At 43.9% G+C, this 18671-nt stretch overlaps 1 protein-coding gene across 3 annotated transcripts in view; it reads left to right on the forward strand.

Moving 5' to 3' along the window:
* The window catches only part of MARF1 (meiosis regulator and mRNA stability factor 1), a 539974-nt gene that overhangs the window by 46654 nt on the left and 474649 nt on the right, over window positions 1-18671 (forward strand). The window contains exons 21-27 of one of the 3 annotated variants that reach the window (XM_060260924.1): window positions 2346-2573; window positions 3461-3691; window positions 7700-7909; window positions 9855-9915; window positions 10028-10162; window positions 13763-13933; window positions 15834-18303. In XM_060260924.1, coding sequence (XP_060116907.1) covers window positions 2346-2573; window positions 3461-3691; window positions 7700-7909; window positions 9855-9915; window positions 10028-10162; window positions 13763-13933; window positions 15834-16048 — 1251 coding nt within the window. In that variant the 3' untranslated portion in view covers window positions 16049-18303. Of the gene's footprint in view, window positions 1-2345; window positions 2574-3460; window positions 3692-7699; window positions 7910-9854; window positions 9916-10027; window positions 10163-13762; window positions 13934-15833; window positions 18304-18671 lie in introns of those variants that run through there. The other 2 variants (XM_060260925.1, XM_060260926.1) reach the window with 2 other exon arrangements.

Below are 18671 nucleotides of genomic sequence, written 5' to 3' on the forward strand. Positions count from 1 at the left end.
GCTTTTGATAAAGTTCCTCATCAAAGGCTCCTTAGAAAGCTTGAGAGTCATGGAGTAAAAGGACAGGTCCTCTTGTGGATCAAAAACTGGCTGAGTAATAGGAAGCAGAGAGTGAGTATAAATGGGCAGTCTTCGCAGTGGAGGACGGCAAGCAGTGGGGTGCCGCAGGGCTCGGTACTGGGTCCCATGCTCTTTAACTTGTTCATAAATGATTTAGAGTTGGGAGTGAGCAGTGAAGTGGCCAAGTTTGCGGATGACATTAAATTGTTCAGGGTGGTGAGAACCAGAGAGGATTGTGAGGAACTCCAAAGGGATCTGTTGAGGCTGGGTGAGTGGGCATCAACGTGGCAGATGCGGTTCAGTGTGGCCAAGTGCAAAGTAATGCACATTGGGGCCAAGAATCCCAGCTACAAATACAAGTTGATGGGGTGTGAACTGGCAGAGACTGACCAAGAGAGAGATCTTGGGGTCGTGGTAGATAACTCACTGAAAATGTCAAGACAGTGTGCGTTTGCAATAAAAAAGGCCAATGCCATGCTGGGAATTATTAGGAAGGGAATTGAAAACAAATCAGCCAGTATCATAATGCCCCTGTATAAATTGATGGTGCGGTCTCATTTGGAGCACTGTGTGCAGTTCTGGTCGCCGCACCTCAAAAAGGATATTATAGCATTGGAGAAAGTCCAGAAAAGGGCAACTAGAATGATTAAAGGGCTGGAACACTTTCCCTATGAAGAAAGGTTGAAACGCTTGGGACTTTTTAACTTGGAGAAACATCGACTGTGGGGTGACATGATAGAGGTTTACAAGATAATGCATGGGATGGAGAAAGTAGAGGAAGAAGTACTTTTCTCGCTTTCTCACAATACAAGAACTCGTGGGCATTCGATGAAATTGCTGAGCAGTCGGGTTAGAACGGATAAAAGGAAGTACTTCTTCACCCAAAGGGTGATTAACATGTGGAATTCACTGCCACAGGAGGTGGTGGCAGCCACAAGCATAGCCACCTTCAAGAGGGGTTTAGATAAAAATATGGAGCAGAGGTCCATCAGTGGCTATTAGCCACAGTGTGGATGTGTGTGTGTGTATTGGCCACTGTGTGACAGAGTGTTGGACTGGATGGGCCATTGGCCTGATCCAACATGGATTCTCTTATATTCTTATCTTCTTAAGTGTGCGGATTCGTATCTGGAAGAACTGGGTTTGATTCCCCACTCCTCCACTTGCAGCTGCTGGAATGGCCTTGGGTCAGCCATAGCTCTTGTAGCAGTTGTCCTTGCAAGGGCAGCTGCTGTAAGAGTTCTCTCAGCCCCACCTACCTGTTGTGAGGTGGGGGAGGTAAAGGAGACTCTGAGATTCAGAGTATGGGGTGGGATATAAATCCAGTATCATCATCTGCTGCTGCTGTGGGAAGCAGCCAATTTAGTCTGGATTTAACCTCCATGAGCTTAATCCGAGGAGCTAGATTATTTCTCTATTCCCGTGCAAATGTTCCCAGGTGACCTGTAAATATGAAGAAGTCCTGTGTGTCTGCGTTAAGTAAGCCTGCATTAAGTTCCTCCTTGACCCCCAGGAGCCACACAATATGTGTGGAAAGGAGCCGCATGTGACTCCTGAGCTGCAGTTTGGCCACCCCTGCTCCTGGCTGATCTTGCATTGAGCAGGGACGTGGCCAAGATGGCCTGTATGATCCATGAGGGACGGTGGCTCAGTGGTAGAGCATCTGTTTGGTAAGCAGAAGGTCCCAGGTTCTATCCCCAGCATCTCCAACTAAAAAGGTTCCGGGCAAGTAAGCGTGAAAAACCTCCGCTTGAGACCCTGGAGAGCCACTGCCAGTCTGAGTAGACAATACTGACTTCAATGGACTGAGGGTCTGATTCAGTAGAAGGCAGCTTCATATATCTTAGGGGAGGGACGGTGGCTCAGTGGTAGAGCATCTGCTTGGTAAGCAGAAGGTCCCAGGTTCAATCCCTGGCATCACCAACTAAAAAAAAGGGTCCAGGCAAATAGGTGTGAAAAACCTCACCTTGAGACCCTGGAGAGCCTCTGCCAGTCTGAGTAGACAATACTGACTTTGATGGACCGAGGGTCTGATTCAGTATAAGGCAACTTCATATGTTCACTTCCAATTCTGGGATCCTATGGGCAGGCTTTCAAAAAGGCTTGTAAGTTTGCTTTCAAAGGCCCTGAACACTTGAGAGGCGCTTAATCTGATGGTTTTTTTAAATCACTTCTGTCCTGTATCTTCAGTGAAACGACATATGTTCCTAATGCTCAGTGGCAATCAAGCATTGCCTTTCTCCAGTCTCTCCCTCTTCACTGACTGAGCTCAATTCCACCCTCAGATATTGGAATGTGGAGAAGAGAAAATTCTCACCCTGACAGAAGTAGAACAGGTCAAAGCGTTGGCAGCTCAGTTTGTTAAATTGCTCCGGGCTCAGAAGGACAAATGCCTGATGATGGCTGATACACTCACAGAGTATGCAAAAACATTCGGTTACTCGTTGCGCCTCCAAGACTACAACGTTGGCTCCGTTCCAGCTCTAATGCAAAAACTTTGCCATGTTGTCAAGGTGAGCCTTTGTAGGGTGATGTAGAATCACTGCTTGGTATGACAGGATTACGAGGGCTGCTGGCAGGACAACTAGTAGGTATATGGTGTTTTTGAATAGAATAATGCCATGGTTTTACAGGGCTAATTTCAAGAGCTGTCTGCATAAAGAGCCAGCTTCTCAGTGAAACTGAGTGTCTTGTCATGAAGCAGGAAGTTTTAAGATTAAAAAAAAACCCACCACTTTTCTTAGATGCAGACTGGTTAATATTGCTTCAGTTAAGTATAATATGCTTTTGAGAGCCAGTTTGGTGTAGCGGTTAAGTGCGCGGACTCTTACCTGAGAGATCCGGATTTGATTCCCCACTCCTCCACTTACACCTGCTGGAATGGCCTTGGGTCAGCCATAGCTATTGCAGAAGTTGTCCTTGAAAGGGCAACTTCTGTGAGAGCTCTGTAAGCCCCACCCACCTAACAGGGTGTCTGTTGGGGGGTGGGGGAGGTAAAGGAGATTGTGACCGCTCTGAGATTCAGGGCATAAATCCAATATCATCTTCTTTAGCAGGCACTACATATCCCAGTAATTGTGTTTTGAGTATAAACATATAAGGTGTTGGAATACTTGAGAGATCCTTGAGAGTGTTCCATTTAGGGAGGGATGAATAAGCAATATATGTATGGGTTTCTTAGAAAACTCACATTTCTGTTTTCTTCAGAAGTTGTAGCTAATGTGGGATACTAAATTAGATAGACCCTCTTCTCCTGCAAAAGTTGTCCTTGTCCCTCCCCCTCCTCCCCCCCCCCCAAAAAACCCCCTGTGCTCAGCCTTTCTAAACTGAGCTTTGCTAGTTGGTCCTCCAGTCCTTTGCTTTGTTCAGATTTATTTTAATTTAATTCAAATTTCTTCAGGTGGTTGATGTGGAAGCTGGTAAACAGATCCAGCTTATCAACAGAAAGTCTCTCCGGACCCTGACGGCTCAGCTTCTGGTGCTGCTGATGACTTTGGATGAAACCTCCTTAGTCTCTGTCGATCAACTTAAAAAGCATTATGAAATCACCCAAAATGTCACCCTCAATCCTTGTGAATATGGCTTCATGACCTTTACTGATCTCCTCATGAGCATGCCTTACTTTGTTGAGGTGAGTAGGAAAGAGTAAGAGTCCAGTGGCATTTTAAAGACTTAACATTTGTGGTGGGATATGAGCTTTTGTCAGTCACTGCGCACTTCTTCAGATGCCAGTTGGTTGAGGTTGAGGTCTGGGCTCATGTTGCCTTTTGTGCAGTAATGCTGACCTAGTATGTTGGATGCCTTGCTCAAATCAGTTGCATAGTTCAGAGACTCACACTAATAGTTGCAGAGATCATTCTGCTGCATTCATTATCTTGCTTTTTTGGTGTTTTATTTCCCTTGGCACAGAAACAGAAATAAACAAAATCATGCAGTGGCTGTCTACAGAGTTCAGCGTCTCAGGCAAAAAGAGGAACTTGAGTGGAATCTGACTGCTTTTCAGACATAGTATGACACTTAAGAAGAAAGGGTGGAAAGGGATCAGCACCTTTATTTTATTTTATTTTTTGCACCCTTTTTTGCCATCAAGTCACTTCTGATGTGGTGTCCCCATGGTGTTTTCAAGGCAAGAGAAGTTCAGGGGTGGTTGGCCATTGTCTGCCTTTGCGTCATTATCCTGGTATTCCTTGGTGGTCTCTCAGATGTTGACCAGGGCTGACCTGCTTAGCTTCAGGCTAGCCTTGCCTACCTGGGTCCATAGGAGCTTTCATATTGTTTTTCATTCTGTTAGAATAAGCAAGAAAGAATGCTGTGATCTCTAAGCAGATGAGGTTTTTAAGCAGAAGCTACAAAAATGACAACTGCAGGCTCAGCTTTGTTTTAAAGACAAAGATGGAAACATAGCAGAAGCCTGGGTGGGAATGGGAAATCTGACAAGGGTAGTAAAGGTCTTGGTAGCCAGGCAACATCTACAGGTGGTTTGTAAGGTGTAGAGGAACTTTAGTTTTCAGTCTGAAAGCCAGACCAGCAGTTTTTGAAATCTTCTTCCTTTCAGAGGCTTGGGCAGCATGAAGGCTGTGGACATGAGAATTGCATTTATTTTGACATTTCCATAGCCCATGCCTATAGACGTCAGGGTTGCCCAGTGAGAAATCCCATCCCCAACTGACCTTTTGGGGCCTACTTCCGGTTGGGGGTGATGCTCTGGTTTTGGGGCAAAACTCTATGGTTTGAAGCTGAATTTACCATAGAGTTTTGCTCACTATCAGTAGTGTCACCCCCAACTGGAAGTAGGCCTGGAAATACCCAACATTACTTCTGGTCTCCCAGAAGGATGTCAGGAGACTCCTGCTGGTCTGGTTAAGTCAGCCTGGCAACCCTAATCGTTTTAACAGTGAAGAAGTTTTCCAAAGTCTTCTAGTAGGCTTAGAAGCACTTCTGCGCTCTCTGGTGCTTTCCTGTCAAAGTGCTCACATGGCCAGAAGGAGGGGCACTTCTCCCTCGGTGCTCCTTTTCCCGCCATGAAGGGGATCTCCACAGTTCTGTTTTTTTTCCCCCTCACTTCATTTTTGAGGCTGAGGAGACATATTTCTACCAAAAGTTTTTAGTCGTTCCTACTCATTCTAGTGAAGAATAAACTTCATTTAAAGAAGAAATATTACTGGATTTCCACTGCGTCATTCTGGTTCAAAAGAGGCCACTTCAGGATTGGACCAACTGTCACTTTAGAGTGGTGCTGATAAAACAGCCATTCTCTGCGTTTTATCGGCCCTAGTGGTTCACACAGGAGTCCTTTTTCAAAGGTTTTTGGCATCATGCCAATCTCAGTAAAGGCACTTTCCCCCTACCTGGGGTTGAGGTGTGGTGTGGCAGAGCCTCAGATTCACCGCATGCCAGCCGGAATAAAGACTATTCACCCTCTTTGGCTTTGTCTGCTCTGAGGGGAGAAACCTGGACATGTCGCCTGACAGAGCCTCCAGAATGGCCATTTTCTAAGACTTTGACTGCAGACTGCCTGCCTGAAGGAATCCCTCGTTCCTCCCTGGCTTCTAATAAATCACTGTGCATGGAAGCCTAGAGGTATGTCCTGATGGGATTCTGTTTTAAAGGCTTAGCTGTGCCTGACTGAAAGAATCTTTTCCTAGCTGCCCTCAGTTTTGAGGTGAAATCCTTAAGAGGCCTGGGTTAACAGAGCCTTGCAATACTCATTGTCTCTTTTTGTAAGAAGTTTTACTAGTTACGCTTAAACCCTGCTGAGCTTTATTTGAGCGCTCACTCTGTTAGGACTACCTGGGTTCCAGGATCAGAACCAATTCTGTGGTGATCTTGGCTTCAAGCCCTCTTGCCCCAATGCCTGGTTCTAAAAGCTGACACAGTGACATCAGCCTGTGGTTTTGGTTCTTAATCAGACTCCAAATCCACCCCCCAAGCCCTTCTAAACCTTGGCATAGACCAGGCAAAATCATGTATTAAGCAGAGTGCTAGATATAGAAAGACAGATATTCTCAGTTCCCCAGATTATTTCTCTTCAGCAAACAGTAGATAACATAGTTGCTCCCACCGCCTGCCTATACTTTCTTGAATCTCACAACACTAGAAGGGCCTTTACTTTAGCTAGGAGTATGTCCCTGCCATCTGTGGTAATAGAAGGGAGGTATAAAGGGTCTCCTTATGCGCTTAGGCTCTGTTCCTGTTCCCAGCCTGAAATAGATTCTCTGGAGCATATATTCTTAATTTTTTCTTTTCAGACAGTAAGCTGAAGGGAAATTATCAGCCCGCTGTTGGAAATGTTCCCTGGCAGATCAAAAAAACTCGTTAGATTATCTTCTGTCAGATAAGAACCACCAAACAAGAAGACAGGTGGCTAGGTTCTGCTCCCAGGTTTATAAAGAATGCAAAAAGCGAGACAAATAGGCCAAACTGTAAACCTTTTAACAAATTTTAAAGTGGCTTTTAAAAATGGTTTAAAGGGTTAAATAATCATCTTTTAAATTCTTATTTACTGTTATAATTCTCATCAAATTTTAACATGCAGATTCTTTGTGGGACTTTATAAGGTACTTTTAAGGTTGTTCTAGATGACTAAAATGTTCTGGTCAGTGACTGTAATAATAAACTGAACTGAACACCCGAATCATATTGAGCATTTTGCTCACTGAGCTGTCTTCCAGTCATCAAAGATTTCAGGTTTTCACGGCTGGTAACATCATTAGGGTTTGTAGAGTCTTTTGGGATCAAGTGCCGTGTTCTACTGGAGAAAGTTTTCCTTCCAGACGTTTCGTTCTCAGCTGCGGAGAACATCCTCAGTGGCGTTGCAGCAGGAGCAGGCGCTCAGACCTTCTTGGCTGCTGTGCATTGAGTGGGGCCAGGGCTGCTGGAGAGCTGCTATTTCTAGGCTGGAGGGGGTGTGATGAAAGGGCAATTGGTTTGTGGATGTGCCCATTGTTTGGTGGGGCTTCCTGGAAGGGTAGTGATAAGGCAACTGGCTGTTGAATGTGACCATTGTTCTGTGTTAATTGCTGGAAGGGTTGGAAGTGGTTATCCTTATCTTCAAACCCCTTCCAACCCTTCCAGCAATTAACACAGAACAATGGTCACATTCAACAGCCAGTTTCCTTATCACTACCCTTCCAGGAAGCCCCACCAAACAATGGGCACATCCACAAACCAGTTGCCCTTTCATCACACCCCCTCCAGCCTAGAAATAGCAGCTCTCCAGCAGCCCTGGCCCCACTCAATGCACAGCAGCCAAAAAGGTCTGAGCGCCTGCTCCGGCTGCAACGCCACTGAGGATGTTCTCCGCAGCTGAGAATGAAACGTCTGGAAGGAAAACTTTCTCCAGTAGAACACGGCACTTGATCTCGAAAGACTCTACAAACCCTAATGTCTTCCAGTCCTTCAAAAAAGGGGATATCTTACAGCAAGGAATATTCTTGCCTTTTTATGAAAGAGCTGTGTAAGCAGTCATCAAGCTTGTGTGTCATTTGTCTCTTACATAGGTTGAAAGAGGCGCTGTAAGGATTAAAGCTGGACTTCAGGAGTAATTGGCCTTTTTTCTTGCACAGTGATGCATACTGTGCTACTTTATGCAATTAATATTGAGTGTAGAAGGTGATTCAAGTGCACCTTTCTTTCACAGGTCTTTACCAATGACGAGGCAGAGTACGTCAAGCTTAAAGAGCTGTATGTGTTTGCCAAGAAAGTGAGGTGTTTGCTTCACACTTACCATTACCAGCAGATCTTCCTTCATGAATTCTCAACAGCTTACACAAAATACGCAGGAGAGATGCTGCATCCTAAAGCATATGGCTACAACAGTGTTGAAGAACTCTTGGGGGCAATTCCATCGGTTTGTAGTTTGTGGGTTCTTGTTCTCTGTCAGGTTCTTGTTCTTTGACAGGTTTACTAAGGTGTATAGGCTTTTTAAAACTAGATATATTGTAACCCTTCAGCAGCTTGCTAAGGAGGAAGCCGTTGCTTGGAAAAGCAGATCTGCCTGATCCTTCCATTCAAAGGAAAGAAGAAGCTTTAGGATACACACTTTTTATCTAGTAAACTCTCCTACTCTCTTTATTAGGGATGAGCACAAACTGAATTATGCTCTGAAATTTGTCACGAAGTGGGCCGGTTCGTGGTTCATGCCATTCTGCCCCCACAAACTTCCCATGAACCTTCTTGGTGACTTTGGGAGGTTCATGGAGGTTGTGTTGGCAAAGACGCTGGTGCCAGCAGCAGGGCGTATTGTGTTCAGGGAGTATTGTGTTCAGTTTTGGGTACCACATTTTAAGAAGGATATAGACAAGCTGGAACGGGTCCAGAGGAGGGTGACAAAGATGGCGAGGGGTCTGGAGACCTAGTCCTATGAAGAAAGGTTGAAGGAGCTGGGCATGTTTAGCCTGGAGAGGAGGCGGCTGAGAGGTGATATGATCACCATCTTCAAGTACTTGAAGGGCTGTCCTATAGAGGAGGGTGTGAAATTGTTTTCTGTGGCCCCGGAAGGTAGGACCAGAACCAGTGGGTTGAAATTAAATCAGAAGTTTCCGGCTCAACATTAGGAAGAACTTCCTGACCATTAGAGCGGTTCCTCAGTGGAACAGGCTTCCTCCGTAGGTGGTGGGCTCTCTTTCCTTGGAGGTTTTTAAACAGAGGCTAGATGGCCATCTGACAGCAATGAAGATCCTGTGAATTTAGAGGGAGGTGTTTGTGAGTTTCCTGCATTGTGCGGGGGGGGGGGGGGGGGGGGTTGGACTAGATGACCCTGGAGGTCCCTTCCAACTCTATGATTCTAAGGCATTTAAAGAGACCACAAGCAGCATTTAAAATGCTTTTTGAGTTCACTTGTGAGTTGTGCAGCAGTGTGGTTTGTAAAAGCCATTTTAAAGGGAGCCCTTTGCATGGCTTTTGAGAGTCATGCCACCAGCGGCACATCACAAACCATTAACCTCAAACCCAGTTAGTTTAATGGAAAGGGTTCGTGGTTCATGAGACCCCCATGAACCTCCATTTTCCCAGTTCATGCCCATTCTTCTTCTTTATCTAGTAGATTCTCTTGTCTTGTAAGGAGTTCAGGTTGACATGCATGGTTCTTTCCCTTTTTTATCAGAAGGGAAGGGGGAGTATCCTCTTGCCTGATTTTAGAAAGCACTACAAGACCATCCTTGTTTCAGATTACTTTTAAAAAATTGAATTATGGTGACCAGGCTTTGTTGGTAGGATGATTTATGTGAGTTTGATCCCCCCCCCCCCCCCAGTTTGTCATTGGACACATTTTGTAAGCTACTCTTTTGAGAAGGAAAATAAATAAAAATGACTAAGGAGATTGAGCTTTTTCGGTCCCAAATAGCATAGGTGAAATGTGTTTAAACTCAGGGAATCTAATCCGTGATGGAATTTGATCATTTTAGGGGTGCCAAGAGAGCCAGTGGTAAAGCCCCATGGCGCAGAGCTGCGATACTGCAGTCCAAGCTTTCTGCTCATGACCTGGGTTCGATTCCAGTGGAAGCTGGGTTCAGGTAGCTGGCTCAAGGTTGACTCAGCCTTCCAGCCTTCCAATGTTGGTAAAATGAGGACCCACCTTGCTGGGGGGAAAGTGTAACTGACTGGGGAAGGCAAGGGAAAACCACTCCGTAAAAAGTCTGCTGTGAAAACATCGTGATGCAACATCACCCCAGAGTCTAGGGACTATCTTTACCTTTTAAGATAGCCAAATAAAAATGGAGAAATTTAAAACTGAGGAAATTGCACTGGGAATCAACTCTGTGGGTTTCACACAAAGTTTTTTTGTCACTGTTCAGGTAGTCTGGATTAAAGGTCACGGACACAAGAGAATCGTTGTCCTCAAGAATGATATGAAAAGTAAGTGATTCCCCATTGCTTGTTTTGTGAGCGGCGCTCCTTCAAGAGTAGCTTTTGTGTTTAAGCATGTTTATTAAAGCTCAGTGTTGCCAACCAGTATGTCTTCCTGCAGCTCGCTTTAGCTCTCCCAGTCTTCCTCTCGCGGATGAGAATCCTGGCTACCAGCTGGCTGACCATGACGGACAAGTCACAGATGTGCCAAGTTCGAGCAAGTCTTTGGAGTTAAAAGTAGAAGCACCAAATACTGGTAATGTGAACAGTTTCCTAGCAGTTTTGCAGTGACATGTTAAAAAGTAAATTAGTGTCAAGTCCCCAGCAGTTTAGTGATCACTGCCAGACCATTCAAAGAATAGTCTTTTATTGACTTATTGACAGGATCAAGATGGCTCTTGTGAAAACTGGCTTTGGTGGGCAAATGCCTTGTACTTATACCTTATGTTAAAACCGTCATACAGTCAAGCCCAAGGTGCGGAGTAAGCAATCCCTCCCCCCTAGTTCTTTCCTAGTCCCATTGCAGGTGCACACATATCAGGCAGATATGGCCATCCCTGAAATCAGGCAGAAGGAATGCTTCAGTTGTTACAAAGTGATAGGACCTGGCTGGCTAAGCAAGAAGGAGCTGGCTAAGCAAGAAGTGAAAGTAGCATTCTGGCTAAATGGCAAAAGGCACTCTTGACAATTAGGTGGACAGGAACATCACTAGGAAAAGCATGTCCTTTGTTTAATCCAGACTTGTGGCAATTGAGCAAAACAGGCAGCTTTTATTACCTTTTTAAGAGCCCCGTGGCCCAGAGTGTTAAAGCTGCAGTACTGCAGTCCTAAGCTCTGCTCACAATCCCCGGTGGAAGCTGGGTTTTCAGGTAGCTGGCTCGAGGTTGTCTCAGCCTTTCATCCTTCCGAGGTCGGTAAAATGAGTCCCCAGCTTGCTGGGGGGAAAGTGTAGATGACTGGGGAAGTCAGTGGCAAACCACCCAGTAAAAAGTCTGCTGTGAAAACGTTGTGAAAGCAACATCACCCCAGAGTCAGAAACGACTGGTGCTTGCACCGGGGTGGGGGGGGGGCTTTCCTTTATTACCTTTTATTGGTTTCCCATGCAAATGCTATCCAGACCAAATGTTCTTTCATTTTCAACATTTTCATGTTCAACGCTTTGCATTCTTAACCACTGCCCACCAGCTATATGTAGCTCTGCTCACTGTACCTCATTCCTCATCTGAAGAAGTCTGCATGCATACAAAAGCTTACATTCTGAATACAACTTTGTTGGGTCTTAAAGATGCTACTGGACTCCTACTTTGTTCAAATCCCATATCTGTGAAGGATAATTGGAAGCCAAGCAGTATGTTGAGGCTGGCATGGTAGCGCTTCCTCTTGATACGGATAGAAATTAGCCTAATGGGGTTGGACTTGTCCCATTAATAGTAGCACTCACCTTCCTTGCAAACAGCTTTCCGGTGAGTCCAGAGGCTTGTGTAACAGTGGACAGCTCCAGCACCAGAGGAAAGCACCATTGATAGCAGAGGTAGATCTGCGGGATCCGGCCAAATGCTACCAACGCATTGCCCATCACTCTGCCTCTGTATCTGGCTTGGACAAAGCAACATAATTGTAACGCCAATCCTTTTCTAGAAAGACATTCAGGGCCTGGAGCCTGATACTTGATCTGTCATTGCTTTGCAGGGTGAGTCACAAGCAGTGTTCCCTCTAAACTGAGTTAGCGTGAGCTAGCTCAGATTTTTAGCCTTCAGCTCACACATTTTTGTCTTAGCTCAGGAAGGATGACCCCAGAGCACACTAATTGATGCAGCAGCTCACAACTTTAATGCCAGTAGCTCACAAAGGAGAATTTTTGCTCCCAAGACTCTGCAGCTTAGGGGGAACATTGGTCATGAGACTGAGCTGTTGTAATAATGTGAAGAGAGTGTGCAGAGAAACTTAAAGGTATACTGCTGTGCCTACCTTTAATTTAACATTGGTCTGGGATAAAAGTATTTCTCAGAAAGGCTCAGTACCTGCCTGTTAAGGGAGGTTGAGACTACAGAGCACATGTCTTTTCATATGCGCATATTATAAGGTGGCACACTCCGCTGACTGGGAAAATTTCAGGCCTGCCAGAAAAAGCTAAACTTGAGTTTCTTCTATCTGATAGATACCTCAAGATTACCTACCAAGTAGCCAGATTTTGTATGGCGATACTCAGGCTACAGAAATTGCACGATAGTTATAGATAGTAAGCAGTTATGGTAACTAGATGTTAGATGAAATGTTAAACTGTTTTAAAATGTTTTTTTAAGTATTTAAAATCTTGGGGTAGTGTATATTTGTATTTTCTTTCTGTGTGACTGCTCTAAGGACCGCTGTAATAGTATACAAACTGCAGAGGGGCAAGCAAACATTGGTCTAGGCCACAGGTGGCCAAACTGTGGCTCTTTCATACATATTGTGCGACTCTTGAAGCCCCCACTGCTTTGTTGGCTGGCTTGGAGAAAGCATTTGTCTCTCTAAATCACTTCTCCAAGTCAAGCTAGCCAGCAGCTTGGAGAATGCATGTGAAGTTAAAGCTGCTTTCTTTCCACCTTTCCCTCCCACCCCCTACCCATCTATTTGCCTGCCTGCCTTCCTTCCTTCCTTTCCTCCTTCCCTCCCTCCTTCCTTCTCTCAAGCATCATGATGTTCATACCTTTGCGGCTTTCAAACATCTGACGTTTATTCTGTGTGGCTCTTATGTTAAGTAAGTTTGACCATCCCTGGTCTAGGCTTTGAGAATCTCTGTTACAAAACCTTCCAGCGTTCTGGAAAAACATTTTTGTGCACGTTCCTCCCCAAACGGCCGCTTGTCTCTCTGTCACATACTGGCTCTTCGCTGTCCTTGTCCAGCTCCATTAGGGTTGGCCCCGTACAAGCTTCAGTTAGTGAAGGTTTCCAAGGCATTCTTCAGCTCTCTGCTTTGGTTGCTATAGCAGAAGTGACCTTGGGTCTTGTGTCTAGAAATTACAGGTGCCTAGGAATGCAACAGACCTCTTGTGAGAGTACTGGTTGGCTTTCAGTACCTGCTGTGCCATCTGTATGTAAATCTGCCTGCCTGAAGGAGCAAGTTCTGCATGGTAACAGCATCTTATTACACTCTTTATAGTCAGCCGTTCAAACAGTGCTCTCCCAAGAGAGAACAAATAAAACTGGCAAGTCAAAACCGCAGTACAATGCTCAATTGCATACTAGTGTAAGAAAAGCAGAATTGTACTAGCAGCAAATCAAGTAAAGCCAAATTACATGGAAATTCCCTTTGTAGTACAAGATAATTTATTTGGTATGTAAATGCCAGTAAAGAAAGGAGCCAGAGTACACTTCCCTGTAGAGGAGCTGCTGCTGAGAAGACCCTGTTCCAGCATCTCTCTGAGAGTGGGGGAGCACTGAGAAAAACTGAAGGTGGTTGGAATAGGTTCATATGCAGTGGAGGATGCTTAAAAAAACTCCTATAGTTCCTTAAAGTTCTTATTGTCCTGCTCGTCTATTGCTTAGGTAAGAGGTGTTAAATCATAGCAACTGCCTGCAAAATCTTCAAGCTTGTCCGTCACTTCAGTTATTCCCACAGAATGCTTCATATACCTGCCTCAAATATTGTTTGTGCCTCATCTGGTTACTGGTTGTACAGAAACCTTAAAATGACAGAAAACCACATGACCGGCTCCTTGCATGAAGCAAACTCTGTTGATGGTTTGGGAAGGAGAAAAACGGTCCAAGAAAAAGCCATCGGGGAAAGTGAGGGAGGACTCCACTTTGCTGTCCATGAGATAGCTTTCAAAACATGTGGACTGATTTTAAGATAGTACCTCCTGTTTTTCTGCAGTTTCGAATCATACTGAGGAAGAGCTGCTTTGCCTCACCAACACATCTCCCATTGACCTGTTGTGTGAGCCAGTCCCCTCGTGCCTCCCCTCCCCGCAGCTGAGGCCGGATCCTGTTCTTCTTGAATCAGTGGACCTCATTCAATTTGAAGAACATCCATCGAGCTCGCCTGGTAAGAATGAGCACCCCTGAAAGGATGCTGCTCTCCAGCTGTGTAAGCGGGATCAGCTGCTTCTCCAAGTCCCATGAAGAAAGGTTGAAGGAGCTGGGGATGTTTAGACTGGAGAGGAGGCGGCTGAGAGGTGATAAGATCACCATCTTCAAGTACTTGAAAGGCTGTCATATAGAGGATGGGGTGGAATTGTTTTCTGTGGCCCTGGAAGGTAGGACCAGAACCAATGGGTTGAAATTAAATCAAAAGAGTTTCCAGCTCAACATTAGGAAGAACTTCCTGACCGTTAGAGTGGTTCCTCAGTGGAACAGGCTTCCTCGGGAGGTGGTGGGCTCTCCTTCCTTGGAGGTTTTTAAATGGAGGCTAGATGGCCATCTTACAGCAATGAAGATCCTGTGAATTTAGGGGGAGGTATTTGTGAGTTTCCTGCATTGTGCAGGGGGGGTTGGACTAGATGACCCTGGAGGTCCCTTCCAATTCTATGACTCTATGATTCTTTTAGCAGTCAGTCCCTCCTTAATTGCCTGCAGAATCAAACAGCCTTCTCTCCATGTTTATCTTTTTGCGTGGAAGATTGTTCAACACAAAGAATCAGAAGGGTAATAAAGTACCATGCGCAAATAGAACATGTAGAAATCAGGGGTGTCAAACTCATTTGTTATGAGGGCCAAATCTGACATAAATGAGGCCTTGTCAGACCGGGCCATATTGGGCTGAGCCATGTGTGTACTTATTTAAGATTAGGTAGCAGAGATACAGAGTTTATAAGGGACACAGACACAAACAAAGATTTTTTAAAAAAACTTAAAATAAAACATGCTTAAAACATTAGTACTTATTGGTCTTAAAGTTGCTTTCTTTGTATTTCTCCCATGGAATCCAGAGAACTGGATAAAGGAATCTCTGGCTCTTCCTTCCTTCTCCAGGGGACCAATAGAAGGAAGAGAGGCTTGTCTAGTAACTCTGCTGTGTGACTGAGAGAGCCTGGCAAAGCAAGCTCTGCCTCCCCCCACTTCCTCCCCAAGGGAGGAGCTTCAGGCAATGTAGAATGAGCAAGCCACACAAAGCAAGCTGTGACACAGAAAGAAGCAAGAGGGAGAAGGAAGCAGACAACAGCCAATTGCTCAGCGGCCTGATTTGGCCCTTGGGCCACACGTTTGACGCCCTTGATTGTAGACATTCATAAGACATAGGAGAAACCATTGAGCATACGATTATAGAGTGCCCTAGCAGCCCTTCGCTTGAAAATAAGGGGTTGCTTGATGCGAGAGCCCAGGTGACATGGCTGCTATCAGACACAAACTATCTTGTCCCCCTTTGGGTGGCAAAATTTATAGGAGAAATAATTAAATATCAGGGAAATAACGTAGAATACCAGTAGCTGCTCTATAAACTCCATCCCTATGTGTGTCAACTTTAGGAAGAACTCACTTTTTAAAATTTAAAGTAATGTTGTTTTGAGCTCTCCTTCTGTGAAAGACAGTTTTAAATTGGGGGGCAGGGGGAGATCAAGGTTTCTAGCACATAAAAAGGAAACCTTCATTATCTTGTGCTGTTTTTCTGGCCATGCATGCAGGCTAGTTTTTACTACCCTCTTCAGCCCTCTTGTATTTCCCAATGCACGATTGCTGTCTTATTTTCACAAATCTTTCATGCCTCCCAGCTTCAGGAGACCAGATGAAATATTCACAAGTCTGCAGTAAGACTTGGATCCTGATTTCCTGTTACTTCTAGGCAGTGACTCGTTGGCATTCACGGCTAATGTACACCACATAATGAGCAGTATATTGAGCTATTAGTACATCTTTCTCAGAAGTTGTTGTTTTGGTGTCACCACACTGGAGAAAATATGGCTCCAGATGTTTTAAAAATCAAACATTGCTCTCTTTTTTTCTTTTAGAGATGATGACTTCAACAGAAGACACGGAGAAGGCTGTTGGTCCTTCAGAGGTTAAAGAAGAAGTAAGCCACCTCCCCCCAGCTGCAGAAATCCCACCTTCCTGCCCACTGGCTGAACCAAGCAAAGAAGCCACGGACAGCCCAGCCAAAAAGCAGCATAAGAACAGAGTGAAGTTGGCAGCAAATTTCTCACTTGCCCCTGTAACCAAGCTTTAATTCTGTTGTATTCTGAAAGGGAAAACATGTTAAGACTGCACAGGAAATCATGCTATTTTGGCTACCTTAATATTTTAAATCATAAACCTGGAGTAACACATCTTCATTTTTGTAGCAATTGAATTGCCTTTGATGAGGTTTGGTTTTGGCTCGTTTACACTGAATTCAGCTGGGCAGGTTTTTAAACATCTGAACATCAATTATTCCCTAGCATTTCACCCTTCTTCCTAACATTCTGCCAACAAAAAGCTGGACATGAAACCTTTTGACTTAGAGCAGAACGAACTTGTAAGTTTCTGAAACCTCATCAGTGATGTAATCCTGCATCCAGCACCCTTTAAACGTGTAGGCTGTTTCTGACTTACCTTTCTTTCCGAGACAGTATTAATCCAGTGCGTGGTATTGCAAAAAGCCAGTCCGTTTTTTTTAAAAAGCAATCATTGTTAGATTAGAATAAAGCCTGCAGTGGGGCCCTTGGGATTGAATCGATGGGGATTAGGCTTGCAATATTTCCGGTGACTTGTAATTGTCTCTTTTTGGAAGATAACTGTAGAAGATTATGTTGCTTTATTACAAAGAGAAACACCCCCCCGCCCAACTTTTTAATGCCTTCAGTAACATGCTCTGGTTCTGTCAAGGAATCTTATAGGAAGTTGAGGATATTTTAAGCTTCCCTTTTATGAGTTCTCTTGGTTGATGTTGATATGGGTTGAGACAGACAGAGAGAGAGAGAGAGAGAAAAGGAGGCTTGGTGTTGTGCATTTTGAAGATGCTGCTTGTTGCATCTGTTAATGAAATTACTGGGGAGTATTTTGATAATATTTCAGGAGTATGCATTAGATGCATAAATGACAAATAGCAACAAGGTATGGAAGGAGCTTTTTTAAGATTGAAGGGTAGCAGTGCTACTTCCACATGCACAGAGATGTGAGCCGCACATGGAAATGCCAAGGTTATGACGCCTAACCTTGTTTTTTTTGTAATTTTTAATGCATAGTAAAATGGGAAGCTTAATTTGAGTTTTAACTGTGTCTGGTTTTTATTCTAACATTTGCTTCTAGTGTTGCTACTTTTTTTCTTATTGTGGCATTTTTGTTGGCTTTTAGAAAGGCCAGCCTTTGTAGAAAGTGGCAAGTCAGTGGAGTCCTTTTACGTTCTTCTTAGGAGAGCTAAAATGTCTTCTTACCAAAGCTTTTATACCCACACTGGGTAAACTTGGCACTTACAATGGGTTGTATTTGCCAGGCAAGGGTTCTTATTGCTTGTAAACCAGAAAAGAACCTCTACCAAAGGTTTCCACTGTCTGAATGGATTTTTTTTGCAAGAGGGGAGGGAATAATTATATTTGGTAATGTATAAGGAAGATGCAAAGTGGGCTTGGATTTCACAGCCAGCAACTGAAAAAAGCCACTCAAATGGCTATAGACAGCTTTTTTTAACAAAAATTGAGTTTTGTTAGAAAAGAAAATAAATATGCCTTTTAAACAAAGCTGAGTATTAACAATACTGAGTGTTTATAGCCATTATGAACGTAAAAGAAACACTGGAAGTTTTTTTCCCCTAAGATCATGTCAAGGCACAGTGTATTTCAGGTCCTTACATTTCCTCGATAAGGATGGAGCTTATATAGGAACAGATCCTTTTTTAGAATTTCTTTTAACGGTTTAATTGTAACATCTTTCCACCACCTTTTACAGGCCACATGAAAAAATGACCTGATCGTGGGGGGTGGGGAGAGGTGTCTAAATTATAGAAACAGCTGTTGTTTTGAGCAAGAATTGCAAGTCACCTGAATGCTTCATTAGACCCAGGTTTTGGTGAACAAAACGAATAGTGCTCTTAAATACTTGAGTACAGGTTGATACCATCTGTAGAGGGTGAGTCATGTGTAATTCTGATCTGAATCTCTGTTTTGAAAGTTGTAGGGGGATTTTGTTTTTAAGAGTCAGACCAGTGAATTCAGTGTAAGCCTTGATGAAGTAATGGACTTAACTGATGTGGGGCAAAAAATTAAGACTATAAAATTCTTTAATTTACAGTGTACTGGTTTTGATTCTTGACATGTTTTCAAAAAAGAATCACTGAAACTTTCAACTTATGCACAAACACACTCACTCACTGGGTGGAATAAGATAGGAGAAAATGTCCATCTTCCTCCTGAATTGTCTACTGTTATTTGGACAACCTTCTTGTGTTTCTAGTGCTGTTTTGTGTGTTGGGACCAACCAGTTGTCAATAAAACTTTCAAGCAAGCACGGAAGTTTTTATTTTTGTGTGTTGGAACAAGGATTTTACTGGACCTGGGTATGAGCTTCTTCCTTTGTATAGCAGAAGCCAAAAGCAGAACGTTGTGTGAAAAAAATCTCTAGTGCTTAATGCTGAACATTAATTGCTATCATTACAAATAGTGACTTGTGCCATTCTCTTCTGAAGCAAGCGGTAAAGCTAAGAGGAAATTGGTAAGCATAAAGTTTCAATAAAATAATGGCTCCTAAACATGCGTTCCCGTAGCAAAATAAATTGCTCAAGTGATATGGTGCATTACATGGTTTTCTCATTCATCTTTTTGTAAGAAATCATCTGTTTTTGCATGCAAGTGCACATCTAATGACAGCATGGAACT

Source organism: Heteronotia binoei, chromosome 20 (assembly GCF_032191835.1).
Source record: "Heteronotia binoei isolate CCM8104 ecotype False Entrance Well chromosome 20, APGP_CSIRO_Hbin_v1, whole genome shotgun sequence".
Taxonomy (NCBI): domain Eukaryota; kingdom Metazoa; phylum Chordata; class Lepidosauria; order Squamata; family Gekkonidae; genus Heteronotia; species Heteronotia binoei.